Source organism: Sebastes umbrosus, chromosome 8, assembly GCF_015220745.1.
Source record: "Sebastes umbrosus isolate fSebUmb1 chromosome 8, fSebUmb1.pri, whole genome shotgun sequence".
NCBI lineage: Eukaryota > Metazoa > Chordata > Actinopteri > Perciformes > Sebastidae > Sebastes > Sebastes umbrosus.
In genome coordinates, this window is record NC_051276.1 from 10,350,350 (window position 1) to 10,370,567 (window position 20,218).

General features: G+C 41.7%; 1 protein-coding gene across 4 annotated transcripts in view; it reads left to right on the top strand.

The window, feature by feature from the left end:
- zmat4a (zinc finger, matrin-type 4a) overlaps window positions 1-20,218 on the top strand; it is a 162,547-nt gene that overhangs the window by 117,207 nt on the left and 25,122 nt on the right. For all 4 annotated transcript variants that reach the window (XR_005207910.1, XM_037778214.1, XM_037778215.1 and 1 more), the window contains exons 5-6: window positions 2,618-2,839; window positions 17,443-17,539. Coding sequence is in view for 3 of the 4 variants with exons in the window: in XM_037778214.1 (XP_037634142.1) it covers window positions 2,618-2,839; window positions 17,443-17,539 (319 nt within the window). In the remaining variant the exon portion in view is untranslated. The remainder of the gene's footprint in view (window positions 1-2,617; window positions 2,840-17,442; window positions 17,540-20,218) is intronic.

Below are 20,218 nucleotides of genomic sequence, written 5' to 3' on the forward strand. Positions count from 1 at the left end.
TATTAATGGATCAACTTTCTATGTGTAATATGAAAGGAGTTGTTTGTAGTGTGTTTTGGTTCACTTTCACCCCTAAAATATCGCAAAGCAACCATGTCATGTCTCCTGTCACTCAGTATTTAAACGAAGATGACAATTCTTTTCGAAACTTAACCATCCTTTGAGTCGCCAAAACATAATCACATAAAGTCACGCTTAAACCTGCAATACCTTATTTATTTTTTTTCTGCTTGGCAACACAGCGATGACATACCATCACCTTTTAAGTTGATGTGGCAAACGTTAGCAAACAGTTGCTTATTTACACATCTAGCAGTTCCAGAGCAACGTAATCATTCATTTGGAGTCGTGTTTCTGACAACCTGATGAATGTAAATTCAATATTCACTCTTTTAGCTCTGTTTTGGTCACTACCGACTCCTGAGGGAAATAGCTGTCTCTTTAGCTACTAAATACTCCACTATTATGGGGCTTTTTTCCTCTCCTTTTTCAAGAGGGTGGTCTTTCAATATAAGTGCATGACATTGATTTCACGTTCAGAAATAATGGGACAGTTAATATATATATATATATATCGTACAGTATATGCCCAGCTTAAGAATGAGACGTTTATATCTACATAGGGAGCGGGTCCTCTCCACGGAGCCAGCCTCAATGTTTTGTACAGTAACCCAGAACATACAAACCAAACTCTGGCTCTAGAAGGGGTCATTTGCACTTTCACATTACCATAAGGCCACCGTAGTTCTCAATACTACTACTAATACTAATATTGATAATAATGATACAAAAAGCAGCAAACAAAGTACATTATGAAGTCAAGTTGTCTTTGAGGAATTAATAATCGCCTCCCGTTTGTTCTTTGTCGTCTCCACAAACCGTAAATATTTCACATTCTTTGAGTTTTTCGACAGCCTTTAACTTCTGTCATCCATCTTTCTGCTCTGGTCGCTGATTGAAACCAAGGAGCTGTGCTTTCAGCTTACGTATCATGTGCCAGAGTTGTCTGAACAGCTTTGATGGAGAAATGCACCTTGTTCTTTATATACAGTATGTGTCAAGCTACCAACTGTAGTTTCCTCAGAGCTAAAAAAACGACTGTGTGTGGAGCTCAGTCAGTCTGAAGCTTAGGCTGGCTATAGGATGGCTATATGAGTCCTTGGGTTTAGTTGCTGAAGTGTGTGATGGATGCCTACTCCTCTCTATAAAAGCCACTTTCCTTTGAGCAAGGCATTAAATCCAAAACAGCTCCGTGGCTTCTGTTGTGTCGCTGACCTCTGACCTCCTTGCAAAGGGGGATTAAATTAAGTCTGACAGTTTACATCGGCCTATTAGTTGGAGAGGTCACCCTATAACCATAAAGTCACAGATTCAAATCCCACATAATAGCCAGTTGCAGAGGATGAGAGCTTCAGCCAAGTGCTGAATGTAAAATGTAAATGCAAATGTAAACTGTGCTCTGCCTGAGGCTCAGCTCTGAATCACTGGAGGCTGAACTCACAGAGAAGAAAAGTGCTGACAGTTGAGCTTCTATACGTTCTCTCTCTCCCCCTGTGTTTTTACACAGCAGTTGCCACTTTGAAATGTTGACTGGTGTAATGGAACGTAATGGGAAGACGCTAAATGTTGACTTAGGGTGGGCCGAGCACTCGAGGGTTAAAACTGATTAGGTTGATAGTGCCGTTTTGTGTCGGGGAAGCGCTCAGTGCAACGCGGCGCTCGTTCGGGGTTAATGCCATCATCCATGCATGAAGGCACAAGTGGGCAGCCACGAGGAGAGCAGGCTCTTTAATCCGTTTGCCAAGTAGAATTTAGGTTTTCCTCTTCAGGCATTTAATGGAGATAAGAGCTTGTTATTGAGGGGGCTGCAGTAGCATGGCCGCAGTCGTTGTCACACTGCTGCTGATCAGCGCTCATTAAAGGCCTTACATTGTTCTCTGTCTGCTGGCTACAAATCTGCACTTCAAAAAAGTCAACTTGTATTTTTTGCATGCCATTTAGTAGTCTGCATTCTCATTAAAAAATAAATAAAAATATGTTTTAAAGCAGTACACAGTAAAACTATTTTATTCTGAAGCAGTGTTTTACCTTCCTTCATTTCCATTGTGACCATTTTGGCCAAAATAACACCGTCTGTCATATTCACAGACCCACTGCAAGAGCTGTATCAACAGTGCAATTCTAAGAGTGAAATAAAAGACAGCATACGGTTATGGGTTGGTATGCTAGCTAATTAGCACTGGTTGTAAAATGTATAATTCACATGACTAAGATAAATTTATAGGGATGTTCGAGCTGATCTTGAGGATCAGTATCAGTGCCGATCAGGGTTATATTTTACTGGATCGGTGTCGGCTTATATAAAGCCTTTCTTTACTGACCTCTACTGTGTTTAATTCATCAGCCTGCTAGCGTTGCATTGCCGCTCTCCTTAATCACATCTGACCTCTACACTGCGACCATTTGGCTCCCTATGAGAGTGAAAAATGTGTGAATGTGAAAAATGATTTGGTTGCAGCGGTGATTTTCTCTGTTCTGAAGTCACTGAAGCACGTCTTCTTTAGAACCAGTAAAAGCCCGACAGAACCTCAATGCTGTGTTGTTTTTTTTCCTTCAGAGGCGTCCCCCAGTCCTGTAAAGAGCTCCCCAGAAACGTCTCCCATGACCTCCCCGCGACAGCGCCGCGACTCGGACCGCTACTGCCAGCTATGCAACGCCTGGTTCAACAACCCCGGCATGGCTCAGCAACATTACGATGGCAAAAAGCACAAGAAGAACGCTGCCAGAGCAGACCTGCTGGAACAGCTGGGCAAGACCCTGGACATGGGAGAGATGAAAGGTACGGAGCGACGCTTTATTTATTCTGACTGTTGGAATCAATACATTTAGAATACATCACCAATCAATACATTTTAAATCACAGTCGTGCTTTTTTCAAAAGTCATTGTTAATGTTTAGTGATATGAAGAGTATCATAGAATTTGGTTGAAACTCCAAATTCTTTTCCATGTAGTGTTATAGACAAGGTGGCGACTTCCAGGTTTAAATGTAGGAGTTAAGATTAAGATTGTTAGTAAGCTTTGGGCTCCATGTCCTCGATGACAGCTGTTTCTGTTGTATCCCGGTGCTGATGCATGGGCGGAGTCTGAGATAATGGGCCCCTGGGCACAAATATATGCAAAAGGCCCCATAGGGGCCCACATAGGAGCAGGACACACTGACTTTATAGTTGTTCAGAAATTTTTTTATTGTTGTATTGTGTCTCTTTGTGTTTGTTTTGCCCCTTATTGTAGTCAATGTGAGTAGGGGTTGGATGATATCTTCAAATTTTCCGAGGGGCCATCGTCAGCCCAACAACCGTCGATTGCCGATATATTTGCACAGGGGTGCTCTTTGCAGCTGTTTTGCCTGACTTTGTAGTTGTTTTGGTCTCTGTTTTATAGTATTTTTCAAGCTTCTTAGTGGTCATTTTTGGAGTCTCTTCCTGGTTGGTACATGCCTCTTTGAATAACATTTTGTAGGTGAAGGCCGGGGGGGGGGGGAGGGGACACTCTGGGCCTGTGCCCTGTAGGTCTGTTCAGTAATCCATCCATGTGCTGATGGTCCTGTGTCAGACTCAGACTTCTGTAGGGTGATTGACGGTACAGCCATGGCAAGGTGTGAAGTAATGATACAGAGTCCTATTGACCGCAGGGCTTCTCATCCACAGTTTAATGTACTTCAGTGGACGGAGGAGAAGCCATCCATTGATATAATGATCTTCATGGCACAAGCCTTGTCAGCAGGAAGACTGGAGCTTTAGCACGGATGTTAAAAGTTGCATTATTGCCAAACCTAAATGACACACAGATTTATTGAATAATGACGTTACGTTTTACAAACGAGATATAAAATGCTCTATTAACCTCTTTAACCCGATGGACCCGGTACTGGTTCGGCTGAGCTGTGTGTTAAACACTGCCTTTAAAAACTTCATAAAATCCTGAGGTAGTCTTTTTTCTGAATAGTTTCTAAAGACGAGGCCTTAACGCTGCTAAAACAACACTCCAAGTGTATTTTGTCCAAACAATGTTTGTTTGGCAATGATTTCAATATTTTAGTTACAAAATCAACACAAGAAATACTTTTACTTTATAATACTTTTGACCGTTTTTATATTGAATGTACATACTTGACTTTGGATTATTTTTTGTTATCTTTTTTTACATAGTTATTGATCTTAATTGTTATTATCTAAGTTTTACTTGATCATATATCATTATTATAATAAAACTACTCCATTTGGAGTCAAAATTATACAATGTAGTTGTTTTTATTGATTTTATACTGAGCGCAATGGTAGAATATGATGATGCACAGGGTAAATGTCATGGCCAAAGGCTCCATTGTGTGCACATAGCCTCCTGTAGTGGATATCAGTAGTATTTTATAGCCAGATTCCCTTTCAAGAGGTAGAAAACCCATTTTGCACACTTTGGGTATCCAAGTAGCCAAATGGAGAGTCCGCCTGGTCCTATCCTTACTAAAACCTTTGTAAAATCTATGTGCTTTGTGCTATTTACATCTGCTTCGGCACAGTTGTAGTCAAGGAGTTGCTGAATGAATTGAGTGGCATCTCTGTACATGGCATCATTGCTATAAAGGTGTTATCCACTGTCTAATCAAGAAAACATTTTAGGAGAGGATAAAAAATGCAAATTTTTCCTTTGGTTCATCACAGTTTACTCAGGCATAGTAACAGTCACAATGTTACTTACACTGGGGATGAATTCACTGAGGTCTTACCTATCCATAGACACCAAGATCATGCATATAGACCTGGTATAGACCTGGTTGTGGAGCTATTTCAAATTTATTTTGTATCTAGACGAACTACACCTTATAGCAGCCATTTAACAAAAGAGTTCCTCCGACTCACGATTATAATGTAATAGAAATTGTATTTTAGACCCAACTCCATTGTGATCACTTGTCAGACACCAATAATATGATAATATTGTATATTATATGATAAATTATAATATAATGTGTAATATTGATCAGTGAGAGAGAGCAGCATTACATGTGTAAATAATTGTGATCATGTGTTAAGTCCTCTACTGGCAGCCCTCCTGACTAGAGATGTCAGCTCGACTCCTTCTGGAGTCCACCAGCGTGTCACAAGCTGTTAATTCTACAGAGGAGGAGGAGGAGAGAACATTCTAGCTGATCCTCTTCCAGTCACAATATGTCAATAACAATTACGCAATATTATTCCAGCCGGTGGAAGGCCGGCTGCCAGAAGAGCAGAGGGAGCCCAGAGGTGTTATAAAGGGTATTGGCGCGTGATCGCACCGAATGGGAGAAACAAGTCCTGACAGCTGATTGGACACGGACCCCTAACTGCAGGCCTGATTGGTTCTTTATGCCTAAAGGTGCGCTGTGGCTGGTTGAGGGCAGATTGAACGGTTGCAGTCAGTTCAGCTTTGTCATGTTGGCTGTTGAGGTTTTGAGAACATGATGTCTATTTCAGGTATAGTACTGTTGGCCCATTATCACTACTCAGCATTATAGTTCATTATTGTTTGTCTTTTTTGCAATTATAATAAACAAAACAAATTATATTATTTATATAGAACTTAATGTGTTTGATCATTTTAAACCGCAATCCAACGGAGTCTCAACCCGTGATAATTACACGTTAACGCAAAATCACTTTTAACACCACTTATTTTTTTTAACACTTTAACGCAATCTATCTTTGGGAGGTTGTAGCGGGCTCAGTTTTAAAGCTAGAGTGAAGATAGTGGTATGATATGAAACTAGAAAAACCTAAGAAATCCATTGGTACCAACCATGTCATACGAGCTCATCACAAAGGAGGCTAAATAATGCTCCAAACTTGCGCTACATATTGGCGAGGAAAAACTGGCATGGCCATTTTCAAAGGGGTCCCTTGACCTCTGACCTCCAGATATGTGAATGAAAATGGGTTCTATGGGTACCCACGAGTCTCCCCTTTACAGACATGCCCACTTTATGATAATCACATGCAGTTTGGGGCAAGTCATAGTCAAGTCGGCACACTGACACACTGACAGCTGTTGTTGCATGTTGGGCTGCAGTTTGCCATGTTATGATTTGAGCATATTTTTTTATGCTAAATGCAGTACCTGTGAGGGTTTCTGGACAATATTTTGTCATTGTTTTGTGTTATTAATTGATTTCCAATAATAAATATATACAAACATTTGCATAAAGCAAGCATATTTGCCCACTCCCATGTTGATAGGAGTATTAAATACTTGACAAATCTCCCTTTAAGGTACATTTTGAACAGATAAAAGCTTCAGCTTATGTTAACTAAAGACCTTAAAACCCTTTCAAATAACCCGCTGACTTCCAAACGAGGGAACCAGAAGTGCTAAAATGCTTACTCATTATTATTATTATTATTATTATTATAGTATAATTCCCTGCAGACAAGTTCTGATTCTGACCCAAAGGCTCCTCTCATCGTCTCCACTCTAACTTAAAGCAGCCTCTGTCTTTGTGTCTTCGGCTTCATCTCTTTCACACTCTGCCTGTTTTGCACCGTGTGTTTCGAAGGAGACAGATTTGCCAACATCAACACAGTCATTATGGAGAGGCTGAAAATGTCAGCGTGCTAGCTGCACTATTCAGCACTTGGGCTAATGAGCGTTTCTCTCCGGCGATTATCAATTAGTAATGAAGTGGCAAATCATCCTATCAGGCAAAAACCAGCACTGTGAGCCTGTGGAGAGGAAGATGGGACCGCAGCAGGCGTAGCGGGCGGCCAGGCAGTCGGGACGGAGAGGGAAAGGCGGGAGATGCTGCCGGAGAAAAAAACATCCTCCACAGCTGCTTCTAGGAGCCGTTTTCTATATTTCCTTTTTTCATCTCCTTTTTTGCTCGATTTCGTCTCTTCTCTTTGCCCGTCCCCTGCTTACCATTCCCTCCCTGACCTCCAGCGCCGTCCATGCGGACTTTTTCAACTTGCTGAGAAAATGTGCTGTCTGAATCTGAAGATGTGATGAAATATTCAGTAGCTCCCATAAAGGAGTAGAGGAGGTGCCGTCATCCAGAGGTCTACATATTGTTGTTTTGTACACAGCACACAGGAAAGATGATGAAAAAGAGTAAAGGCATGGGCAGGCCATTAGCACTCCACTCTTCCTGTGTTTGAATCGTAGAGAAGAAGACTCTTCAAGGGTCAGATACACATGCCACCCACCCAGCTCTCACTGGAGCTCCAACTACTATATGATAAAAAAAAGAAGCTTCTCTAAAAGGAGATCTTTAAAAGTTTCATGGCTATCTGTATACACAGAAAGGGTGCAGAGATATATGTGTATCCACCAAGCTGTACGAGAAAATGTAGCCTTACTTTGCAGTTCACTGTAAAATTGATCACCTGTGCTCTTTCAAATGGCTTTCAGTCATTTTTGGTCCAACTTTCACATTTTGCTGCAAATAACTGCAGAGTTTACACAATAGGTCCAATACTCATTAGATCCAGAGTGGGATTTTATTAAATCTGATGCTCATTCTGTTCAAAGTGAATAATGTGGAGATGTTTCATTAACTGTAACAGTGAGGACTGTAATGTTTGCAGAATTGTAAATGGGATGGAAAATGAATTTTGCAGTGTATAGTCCATTAAGACACTAATGTGGACAGATTGTGTAAGCACTTTTCCCCCGGTTATCACGCTGTGGGTTTAAAAGAGATGATGGTGTCTTTTCCTCAAAGATGATTTCGCTAATTTCTCCTGAAATTAAGACAAATAAGGGACATTTTAGAATCAGCTTGTTTTATAGATATTTTAAATTTATTATTTCTGAGCTTTTATTGTCTCTACTAGAGATCCCAACTTTTATTCTCCTGATACCGGTTCAGATCAACTCAGGTAGTGAACCAATATCAATGCTCTCTTTCTCACATTCAAAATCTGTAAACATCACTGTATGAAGCTCAATGGAATTGTTTTTATGTGACGAAGAAACTGTGTTAAATGTGAATCACACATTTCATGGCTGATACTTGATGCGCTTACTTGTCAATATCGGACCCGTTACCAATCCAATAGGTCTGATTAGCGCATCCCTATTTATCACACTTGTGCATAAAATTGTTACACCTTAAAGCGCAGTACATAATCCAACTGTAACATGGCTGGATTAACATGTGGTCCTGGGGCCAAAGAAATGTAGTTGGCCTCCTACGGAGCCACATATTTCCCGCCCTCTGCGCCTCCAATCAAGTGCAGCCTACACAGCAGCCAACACATGGCAGCTTCATTATATGTAGATGTAAAAAAAAAAAAGTGAAACTTAGCCTCTGCATTTACCCCATCCTAATATTAAGAGCAGTTTGGGGGTCTGGTGCCTTGCTCAAGGACACATCGGCAGTGCCCACGAGGAGAACTGGCACCGCTCCAGCAAACCAGTTCACAGTCCGTACTTGGTCCGTGCAGGGACCTGAACTGGCGACCCTCCGGTTCCCGAGCCCTGGGACAAAGAACTATAAAATTTAGATTCTACATTATCTGAAATATTCGTAAACAGAAATAAAACATGAAAATAGTTATATTCTTTATATATTCTTAACCCATCGGCTATCGGTTTGACAACAATTTAGCCTCTGGGGGCAGCAGACAATATTTCAAGGGTTCTGGTGTAGCCAGCGGATATCCAGACGACATACTGTATATCTGGGCCATATCGGGTCATACGTTTACTGTCCGATTAGCAACTTGGGATGTGAGAATGGAGTTGAGAGACGACATATACTTCCCTCTCTCTCTCTATCTCTGTCTCTGTCTCTGTCTCTGTCTCTGTCTCTGTCTCTGTCTCACTCTCTCTCTCTCTCTCTCAAAACCCAACCGGTCGATGCAGATGGCTGCCCACCCAGAGCCCGGTTCTGCTCGAGGTCACTACGGGGAGTGTTTCCTGGACACAGTGCATAACAATGCGATGCTCATGGGAAATCTCTTGTTGGGTCTCTAAACTATAGAGTACAGTCTAGACTTGCTCTATATAAAAAGCGTCTTGAGGTAACTTCTGTTATGATTTGACGCTCTATAAAAATAAATTGAATTGAATTGAACATGGTGCCATAGATGAATACAAAGAGATGATTGCTACTTAATTCTCTTTCTTGCGCCAGGAACTTAATGGAAGTCCTCTAAAAGACTGAAACATCAGACATAGTCTCTTTTATCTCCCTACATCCTGTCTCCGTGCAGCAGCAGCAGCCTCTGCATCTGTTGTGATGAGTGAGAACCGTCCCGGGTTTACCTTGATACCTTATATCAAGGGTTAGGGTTTTTTGTGGACGTCAAAAACATTACTGTAGGTCTTTAGCTCAGCAATACCTTTATGCGTGACATTATACATTATCTCATTTGAATAAGCTCTGCCATTTTCTGTTTAGTCTCTAGCGGTGAACACTGAATCCTAAAATATGCCGACATGCTGTCATTTCTCTTGTTTTATTAATCATTCTTACCTGGGCTGTGTGCTTTACCTAATGTGATTTTCAACACCAGCAGACATAAGATACACCCACTGGTGATCAAATTTCCTGCCAGAGAGGATAGCATTATACATTTAAAAATGTAAAGTAGACAGGGGCGTAGGAAAAACAATCTGAAGTGGTTGCTGTACATTCCCATTGGGATCAGACTTTCTCCGTACTATTATCAGAGTTGTGTTCTATGGAGGAAGGAAAAAAACATTTGGTGTGACCTTTTTGACTTGCTCACTGTTTTGATGGGAAAAATGCATTGGACTTTTACTTCCAGAGCAGGGGCTCAGCTCTTGACATTTGTCAATTTTGCACTTTTAAATCGAGATTTTGAGATAAAAACGATTATTCGCTCAGAACTTCCCTTTGAATGAATTACAACATTTAGTTTTTTTTCTGCTAGCTTAGCTGACAATATTTGAAAATGATTCAAAGTGCAGGAAGGAAAACATAAACTCACGTAAAACCGCACGCTGTGGTGTTTACACTCCCATCCATTATGGCTGTCAACAGAACAGTCCATTATGCTTCATGTCGGCTCTGCGTCTGGTTGTTTGAACAGACCGTGAAGATGGTTTCAGGCTGAGAGACACATATTCACAAAGTGCTTCTCCTGGTGAAGCAGATCCTCTTGAGTGCTGAGAGAAAGCTCTTCACAACGAAAGAGACGCAATATATCCATGTTGAGGGCAATTAGTTTTGTTTTTTTATGTTCAACAAACACATTTTACACATATATTAATGCTGTACTAAATCTGTTTCTTTACTACAAAATGATACGACAAACTAAAGAATATGTGGCCATCTAAAATGCTATCATTGTACCTGCATAATACCACTGGTAAAATCTAATATTTTTGCCGTTTTGTGGCAAGAACTACTACTTCTGATCTTTCAGTACGCCTTAATAGAGAGTAATGTCATCTTCTTCCAATCTTACTGGCTGTGAAATTAAGCCGCTGTGACGTCTGCTTGGAGACATTTAAATCGTCCCTCCATGTCCATCTCTCAGCTGTGCAGACACCTGTCTTGGTTAATAACTAAAGTGAATGGTGGCTAGTCAAGTGGTCACTTCAGCTCTGGCATCAAATGTGATTGTTCCGAAAGAAAGCACAAATTCAGAAGAGAGAAGCAACGAGAGCTGAGAAATAACACTGAGGTTTGAGCAGTCAGCTGGCCCAAGTCATCCTCCTAGAATGTGAAATATTATGAGGAGATACAAGAGAAGTTTATGGAGCTTAGCATGATTAATACTATGCCAAGAGAGCATGATTAATCTCAAGAGGTGCCACTGTACAGCTATAGTGTGAAAAATTCATCGTAAATGTTGAATATATAGTCTATAATATATAATTTAACTCCTTTTAATTAATGAGGTACTGCTCAATAAAGCACAGATATGATCTACACTAACTGATTTTCCAACCCAGTCGCCAGAAAAAGTGTTGGCATTGCATGTTTCTGCAAACCACAGGATACGTTGAATGTCGATGTTTCTGAACCAAAAATATGTTTCATAAATAGGTTTCATATCAGCCCCGTATCACGCTTGTAGAAACACACAACGTGGTTAATGTTGTGAAACGATCGGTTAGGTTTAGGCAACAAAACCGAGGCAAGAAACCTGTGAGGCCCTACCTGCTGCTGGGGCTCTCGTCTTCAATGGATGGGGTCAGGACGCCTCGACAAATTGCCAGATATCCGGAAGTGAAGGCGAGAAGAGGGCTGGAATTCCTTCTTCTTTTAGCGTTTTTGAATAAGGCCGGCCATCGCAGGACCTCACTGGAGCGTGGTGACGCTGCAGCCGGCTACGTGATGCGAGACCGGAGTGGTCGGCTCAATGGCGGGTGACACTGGAGTTGTCCTCGGATGCGATGGAGTAGGAGAACTGCGGCCACGGCGATGTACTGTACATGCCTCGTCCTATCCTTTCTGACGAGGGAGGTGAGCATGGAAGAGACTGTGTGGAGGCTGGCTGGACTCACTCTTCTGGACTGCGTTTGGATTACAGCAAGCGCATTCTTGGCCCGGAGGCAGCCAGCGGAGAAGTATTCGGCCGCTGCCGCTGGTCTGCTGGTGTGGGCTGATGGAAACTTTGGACGTGGTCGCCCTCATTCCGACTGGAAAGATCGTCGTCCGATGGGGATGGTGAAACAAAGATGAGGCGAGTGGATGAGTGATGTTGCTCGTATATGGTTAAGTTAAATAGCTCACTTTTCTGAGCTCTCGGATCTGGCACTGAATATGAGAGCGGAACTGGAGGAGTGGGTTTGGCGGGTATTTGTGGAAATGCAGGAAGTGGCACGATTTAGGAGAGGCGTTGCTCCTGAAATTCTGCTTTTTTTTTTGCATTTTCGGGCTGTCTGAACTCTACTGTCCGTCATGTTCACATAGATCTTTCTCATTATTATACCCCCGCGACAACGTGGTTAGGTATATAGCGCTCTGCGTGTCTGTTCTCCCGTCCGTCCGTCCATCCGTCTGTCCGTCCTTCCATCCGTTTGCGTGTCACACTTTTGTTTCCTTTTGGGGACTAGAAGTCCAGGGTGCCCAACATTTTTGATATTTTGGCCAAAAACTGTGATTTTTTTTTTTTTCATTTCAATTTCGAGTTGAACTCAGAAACTGGTGACCATGGTGATCAACATTTTTTAAAATATTTCCAAAAGGGCAAAGCCTTTGGCCCTACTTTAGCAAGAGAGCCATGCTAATTTTTGCCTTGTATTGGTCACTCAATTTCTTTTGATTCCTCCTGCTGCCAAAAGAAGACGGAGTGCTATTCTGTCAATGCTCACTCTAAAACACTAAATTTAGACCGTAGTCTAGCCTGTCAAACACCCCAAAATGTGTTTTTCCAGACTCCATCATAGCCGTTAATCGGAGATGTGTTTCTGACAGATGTGATTTAACACATTATCTCCCTGTTTTTCACCTCTTCTGCTTTCCAGCTCATCCTTCTATAGAGCCCTGCAATTGCAGTTGTCAAGCTGTTGCTCTTGGCTGTGTGCTATTTGCCTCTCCCCCTGATCCTAAAATAGATCTATTAACGCCGTAATAGCTGGCTGATCAAGGTCCTCTACAAAAGGAAACAAAGGGCAAAGTCTGTCCCCCTGTACATTAACTGGTTCAATTTAAACTCTAGATTGAACCAGCAGAAGGCCAGCCATTTGTTCCAGGCTAATGTCTGTTCTCATCAAGATATTACATCTCTACCTACTGCCCATGTCTTAACTGCTTCCAATTCCAGAGACCAGTCTTATATCCGTGATTTGGTGAGCGTGCCTGTTTTTATTGCTCCAAGGGGTTGAAAACACTTTTGAGTGATGATTTATTTCTGAAAGTGCATTTCACAAAGCAATCTATTATAATAAGTCCCGCAGTTGCAACTTACCAAACGACTTCTTTCATACGGTTTCAGATTTAGCATATGCTCTTCGCTCTACGCTCATATGTCTGGGCGCCCTGCTGCAATCAGAGACGGAATGAGCCAAACTTGCATCGTCTGAGTGGGGCAGATGGCTGCTGGTTAATTTAGCATAAACCCTGGACCTGCACCACCTTTTTCCCTGCTCATAAACAGTCCACACAGAGGACTACAATGCTGATCAGTCATGCTGCCACCATGTTCCCTCCCAACGGCTCCAGCAATAGGTCTCAATTGGCTGAGAGACAACAGGAGATTTACAACAGAGCAAACAAAATAACTCAACTTAGCGCCCCAATCTGTGGCTTTATGGTAGAGTCAATGTAGAGGCGAGTGTGCCAGATATAGACTAGCTTACAGTCACCATGTTCTATGAGCTTTCAATGAGATTGGATTGCGGTTTATTAACTTTCCATCTGTGCTTGTCTGCAGTAAATAGTTTGCATTTCATTTTTTTTTCCATTTAGGGTTGTGTATCTCTCCCGCTCAGACGATGCAATATTTATGTAGATGCACAGTCCACGATCATATACAAAAAATATATATCAGTGTACAACTCAAAGCTGATTAATAATTTTATTTTTTTAAATAATGAAAGACTAAAGTGAATCAGTTTCCTAAAATTTAGTTTCAAATACTGGTTTAGAAATGTAAACACAGGCAGGGATACACTGCATACCTCTTTTAATCCATCTCTGAAGAGGAGGACTTCTTCAGTGTTGTTTACCTTTGCATGGCAGCTGGATCACGTGAGAATCGTGGGATCAAGAAATCACACAAAAATCCATCTGGTCAGGCTTGAAGTAATGCGTTTGGGTACCACCAGTGGTTCGGACTAGTCGGCATCTGGCAGCGCGGCCGTGGCTTAGGTGTCTGTGACGACCTGATGACACGGAGAGGTGACTGTTCGTTCAAAACAACAATGGCCGCACCTAAAAAGGTTAGCTTAGATGTTGCATTACAGCATCAGTTACATCAGAACTGGAGAGTATTTCTTCATTTAAAGAAGAGCAAAGAACGACACTGAACAACCCGTTCTCACTCCCAACTCATCAAATGCCTGACGCTTGGTCAGTGCCCCTCGGCGTCCGATACTGATGCACCGATATGTATGAGACGCACCGGGCTTCCAGCTAACTCCAAAGTAAACCCATTTGCGTCATTACTAGACGTTCAGAGCAACTGATGTAGTATAAAGAGCTGTCTGTGGGAAGGCTGGATGAACAGGTCAAACAAACACAGGACTTTCACCCAGGAGACCACTGTTCATGTCCCATGTGTATCTAAATCAACGTTGACTTATTTAGTTGCGTAACTTGCACTTAGCCTAGTTAACTAACGGCAGTTACATAACAAACATATGGTAACGTAATTTTATGTAACGAACATAACTCATTTTAACCCAAACCACAATCTTTTTATAAACCTAACCAAGTACTTCCGTTGCCTAAACCTAACCAACCTATGTTGGAATTTTATTTTGAAGAGAGACTGTATGCATGTAACGAGCGGAAACTGACACGCTAGAGGGGTATCAAGAGTGTCATAGTTTGAAGCGTATAGGGCCGCTAACCAAGTGTCGGTATTTGACAAGTTAGGAGTGAGAATGTGTATGATTTAAATTAGGTGAATTAATTTTGACACGTTGAGATATTTCAGATTCCTCAGAGCTGCAAATCACATTTTTTTGTGCTTAAGTATATATTGTGTTTAAGCTGATAAATCAGGCATAACTTAGCCAGTTGAGTTACTTTTAGCCTTAGATGTTTTGTGACTACAGCGCCAGGTTTGCACAAAAAAAAGTCAGTTTAATAAGGCGCTGAGATGAGCAGATTCAAATTACATCAACTGAAATCCCTTTTGAATCTTTTTTGTTCCAGTAGTTTACCCATAGACTACTTTCTTTTCTACTTCTACTTTCTTGAGTTACCTCTGTGACCGTAAGATCAAATGAAGATAAAGGACATCAGATTGCATTTCTCTTTGCATGCTTCAGCTCCACAACCTGCTACTGTGCTTTTACACAATTCCAACTTAACCCAAATAAATGAGACTGCAGAGCACATTCTTCTTCTTCTGCATCCGCTCCTGAGCGGCGTTTCTTTTCTCGGCTAAGGGACAAGTTAACCAAAACAAACGAGTCTCCAATGACTCGCCGGTAATGCCTCAGAAAGTCGGAGGTACAGGTGATGGAGGGGAAGCACTTCAGAGGCCCAAAGGCTCCCGGTGCTTCATCGCTCAAGCAGTGCGGCGCCATGTGGGAAGAGCCGCAGGTGGCTGGCAGTGATGGATACCGGGGCGGCTGTATAATGTTTCACCCTTTCAAAAATTATTTGAGAAGCAAGCTGTCAAAGGGCCACTGCAGAGCTAGACCCTCGCCGCCTGCTGCAGGACTTTAATGTCAGCTCATGACTGCGTCTGGGGACGACCGTGCAAAATTGAAATCTCAGTCCTGGTGGCGGCACACTGACAGAGTGGTTATTGTGTAGCTTATCAGGAGGAAAGTGAAAGGGAGAGATTTGCCTCTCTCTCTGTGGCGAATATTGCCCTCCATCAAGAAAACAGCTGACATCAATATCCGAGAAGGAAGTTGTTAGAAAAAAGTTTTCACCTGCCGCTACCCTGAAAAAAGGAAATAACTGCGCTTTTCTGAGTCTCAGCAGCTCTTTTCCTTGGTGTATCGGTTGAGAGCAAACCATCATTCATGGGGGGATTTGATTGAAGAGGATATGGAAATGTGATTTAATGAGTGCAGGGTGACATTTACATTCTCTTGGCCTTTTTGTCCTGAGGCTTATTTATGAAGGAGTTAACTCAATTGGGAGAGCGAGGCAATCAAGACGGTCATTTTTCATACCACAATAAGATTAGTACAACATGACAGCGATTACACAGAGCGCGCATTATTTGCAGCAACAGGGCACCGACTCAATACATCCATTATTACAGTGAATAAGTTGTTTATGTACAATTTAAAAAATTAGACAGCTTATTAAATTTTGTTGATCCCAAATAAATCATCAGACAGCTCAAGGTCCCAGGTACTGTATACGCTTTTTGACATTTAATAATCCCATTTGAATAAATGTCTGTTAAGTCACTGTCTATCACCGACTGAGGTAACACAATGGTGATTGTGACTGAGGAAAGCCCTTGCATTTGCAGAATTGGGTGTCTGTGGTGTCATTCCTGGGAAAAATCTCTTTTCTTTGGACAAAGATATCTCTACTGGATGGTTTTCTAATTTGTACAGATATTCATGGTGACCAGAGGATGAATCCTAATGACTTTGGTGATACCCTGACTTTTCCTCTATAGCGCCACCATGAGGTAGACATTTGTGTCTTTTTGTGAGATATCATACAACTATTGGATGGACAACCAGGAAATTTGATTCACACATTCATGTCCCCCTCCGGGTGAATTGTAATAACTTTGATTATAACTTTGAATTGTCTGACTTTCTAGCACCATCATCAGGTCAAAACTAATGGCATCACCATCAGCCTCAGCTGTATACTTTATGTTTAGTGCTAATTAGCCCCTGTTAGCACTATAACATGCTAAACTAAGATGGTGAACATGGTAAACATTATACCTGCCAGACATTAGCTTGTTAAATTGTCATTGTGAGAATGTTTCAATCCTGTCGCAGATGTAAACACATGGTTAACGTTGTAAACTGAAACAAATCACCAACGCAACAAAACTACTTCGTTATGTTTAGGTATCAAAACTTACTTGGTGAGGTTTAATAAAACATGATATTTTGGCTTAAATAAATGCGTTTGTTACATTATTTAAGTTACAGATGTAAATTAAAATAAGATAACGACTTTTAGTTTCACACGAGACACAAACGGCGGTCTCCTGGGTGAAAGTCCCGTGTTTGTTTGACCCACAACTACCCCGAATTCCTCCCTACGCGGACTATGATTAGAATCATGTAATTGATATCGAAATGTAATTGACAATGCAGTTTCATTATAAAAATGAAAAATATTTGAAAACAGGACATTCATTTTAACATCAGGTTAAAAATTCTACCAGACACAACTCTACTACTATTTCAAATCCAAGAACTCTGACACTACTTGGACACAACTGATCAACTTGAGCTTGAGGTTGGATTGGACGTCCATCAGTCACCCCTAGCAAATTGCTAAAAATGTGTATTACAAAGTATGTATGTAAACATTTCTTTATCTGGAGAAGCAATTAGTGTCTCAAGTACTAGTTTTCAGATTCAGCTGCAAAAATGTATTTCCCTGGGATTTGAAAATGCATGAGATTATCATTCTCATTATTAGCATCTATCAGCTATGGCAGTGCTCACCTACAGTAAGACTGAAATGTATCTGCGGGGAGGATATGTTTTTGCAGGAGGTCTGTCTCGTGTGATTGTGTGTAGTAGGAGAGTGAACATCATGTTATTGTATAATCCTGTGAGAATGTCAGATTTTAAAAAATGTGTTTTTGTTTGATTCCAGGGCTGAAACGGAGCTATACCTGTGAAGTCTGCAGCGTCACACTGAACTCGGTGGCACAGTACCACGCACATCTGCAGGGCTCAAAGCACCAAAACAAGTGAGTGGATCACGCTACTGTTCACTGCAGGAACAGAGCTTATTTCCACTTTTAACCCTCTGAAACCCGACCGACTTTACTGTTTTTCAGAGCAGGCTGTTATATCTATAGATATTTACAGACATGCCCACTTTATGATAATCACATGCAGGAAATGTGCTATTTTTTCCTATTCTAAAATGGTGTATTTGAATATTTCTGCAAACTGGGGTCCCTAAACAGTCTTGAATTACATAAATTGGGTATCACTGTACAGCTGAGACTCTTGTGGATCCATTGAGCCCAACTGTATTCATGTGTGATGATGTTAGTCCCCATAGGAGACATTTCATTGTAGTGAGACCGTTGTTTGAAACCTCACTGTATAAAATTATCTGTGGTGACCTCTAGGATAATCACAGCCTCATGACACTTTACAGCCACAACCTACAGACCTAGAGCATTCAGAGGATGGATGGCTTTCCTAGCTAGATTGACAATAAGGGGGTTTCTGAGCAGTTTACACAACACAAGTGCACGCCATCCAAGTGCTGAAAAATGCAGAAATCTCCAAATGTCAAAGGTTTTTGATCCCAAATCACAGCATGGCTTTTTCTATGGTGTTCCTCAAGGTCTTGGTGTCTTAATGTGGTATTTTGGAGGGATTATTGATCATTTTTATCAATTCTCCAGTGGTAAAAAAATTGTTAAATTTAGCACCAAATCTGTGTAACAAATGGTATTAACCCAAAAATTGCTGCAACAAATTATGAGACATAATAGAGCATGGGAATGGACATCATATATTTCTATCATAATGTTCTAAACCCTTATACATGTTTACAATTCATTTGTAATTAATGAAGTGATTAAATAATTCATTCCTGTAGATTTCTGATTTATGACTAGAACAACTTGACACACAGTGCTGAGCTGCATCTCGAATTAATCTTCAGGTTCCCAGCTTTCAGATGATGTACACCACTTCTATGTAACATCTACTGTTGACCTGCTATCTCCCCTCTAAAGACCCCCTGTACCCTCCTAAAAAAGACTAAAATTGATCTATGTGGGTATCAGAGGGTTAACTATTAATGCTGCAGAGCTAAATGCTAAATGCTACACCCCATTTTGGCCCAAAAGATGTTGTTTTCTTTGCTTTGATCTCCATCCTTGAAATCCCCCCGCTTCTTAAGGAGGCCTTTGCACTTCAGATACAGTGCATTACACATTGCATGTATAAATGATGAGAGTATAGTAGAGAGTTGCATTGCTGAGGCAGAAATTTCCGATCCCATTTTGCTGAGGGCATCCTGTGATTTTTTTTTTTTTCCCTTGTTTAAGTTCAGTCTACAATTTTTAAGGAAAATTCTCTAATTGAGCCTTTTCCTGCTTTTACACTTTAGCTAACTGCTGGTTGTGGCGCCTGCAGGAGCTGATCTCAAGCTGATTATCAACAAGCTCTTATACAGTATAGTAACAACAAAACAGGCCGCCTGCTGGAACTCACTCTCCAGCAGACTTCTGTCAGGAAACCAGACATAAAACAGAAGCTCTTTTAAAAACAGCTGCACCCAGCTAATTCCCCGTCAGTCACAACAGGTATCTTAAATGAAAACCAGGATGAAGCTTTTGAAAAGTCATGCGCCATTAAGCACATCTACAAGTTTTCCCAAACGAATGGGACTGGCACTAGTGAACAAGTGAACACTGTTTTTTACCGTAGACTGTATATAAGAAGTGGACATAGTCACCATGACGTCAACCACTGGTTTTCAACCCTCGAGTTTAGCATTTTGGCCGTCGTCATCTTGGTTTTTGGCCGTCGTCGTCTTGTTTTTTTGGAACCAGAAGTGACACAAGAGGGTGGAGCTAAGTACAACCGAACGCTGAATAAGTTGTTAAGGGAGTTCATGCTGGTCAGATTCAGATTTATTCTGTATTGTCCTCTGTAGAGGACATTAAGTTTTCACATTCTGCACAGAATCAGACACTCAGAGACAGCGTATAAGCAACAAAGAACATCTCAACATGTCTGTTACATTGTGTCCAGGCTGTTTAAGGCAGTAATGGCACAAAAGTCCTCCCAAAGCCTTTCTTTTTTAGAGAGGAGTTGTCTGTATCCCTGATCCCTGACCATAGCATACAAACCCTGACGGCAGGTCAGTGCTGTGCGAGTGGTGGCAGTGTCAATGAGGGCTGGCCAGTTGGGAGAGGGGAGGCCAATTATTTTCGAGGATATGTTGGTGATTTTCAGGAGCTTGTTTCTGTCGGTGAGGGTGAGAATAGTGAAATAGCAGTTGGCGCAGTGCAGGAGGATGGCTTCAATAATGCTACGGTACAGAAGGAGCAGGAGGTGGGGATTGACTGAGAAAGCCCTTAGTCTGAGGATGGCAGGGAGTCTTTGTTTGGCAGCGTTTATGGATGTCTCTGGTGTGTATTTTCTAGGATGATGCCGAGGTATTTAAAGCTCTCCACCATCTCCACTGGTCGGCCGTTGATGGAAGCGGGGCAGTGGGGGGTGGTGAGTGTTTCAGGGGTGTCAAAGATGAGCTCCTTCATCTTGGTGACACTAGGCTCGTCGGACATGAACTGCGTCTCGCCTGGAAACTAGACGAGATTAGGCGGTGGCGGCAGCAGCAGTGGGTGGAGACAAAAAGCTGCAGTCAAGTCGGACAGTTTCCGGCCGTTTCCAACAGA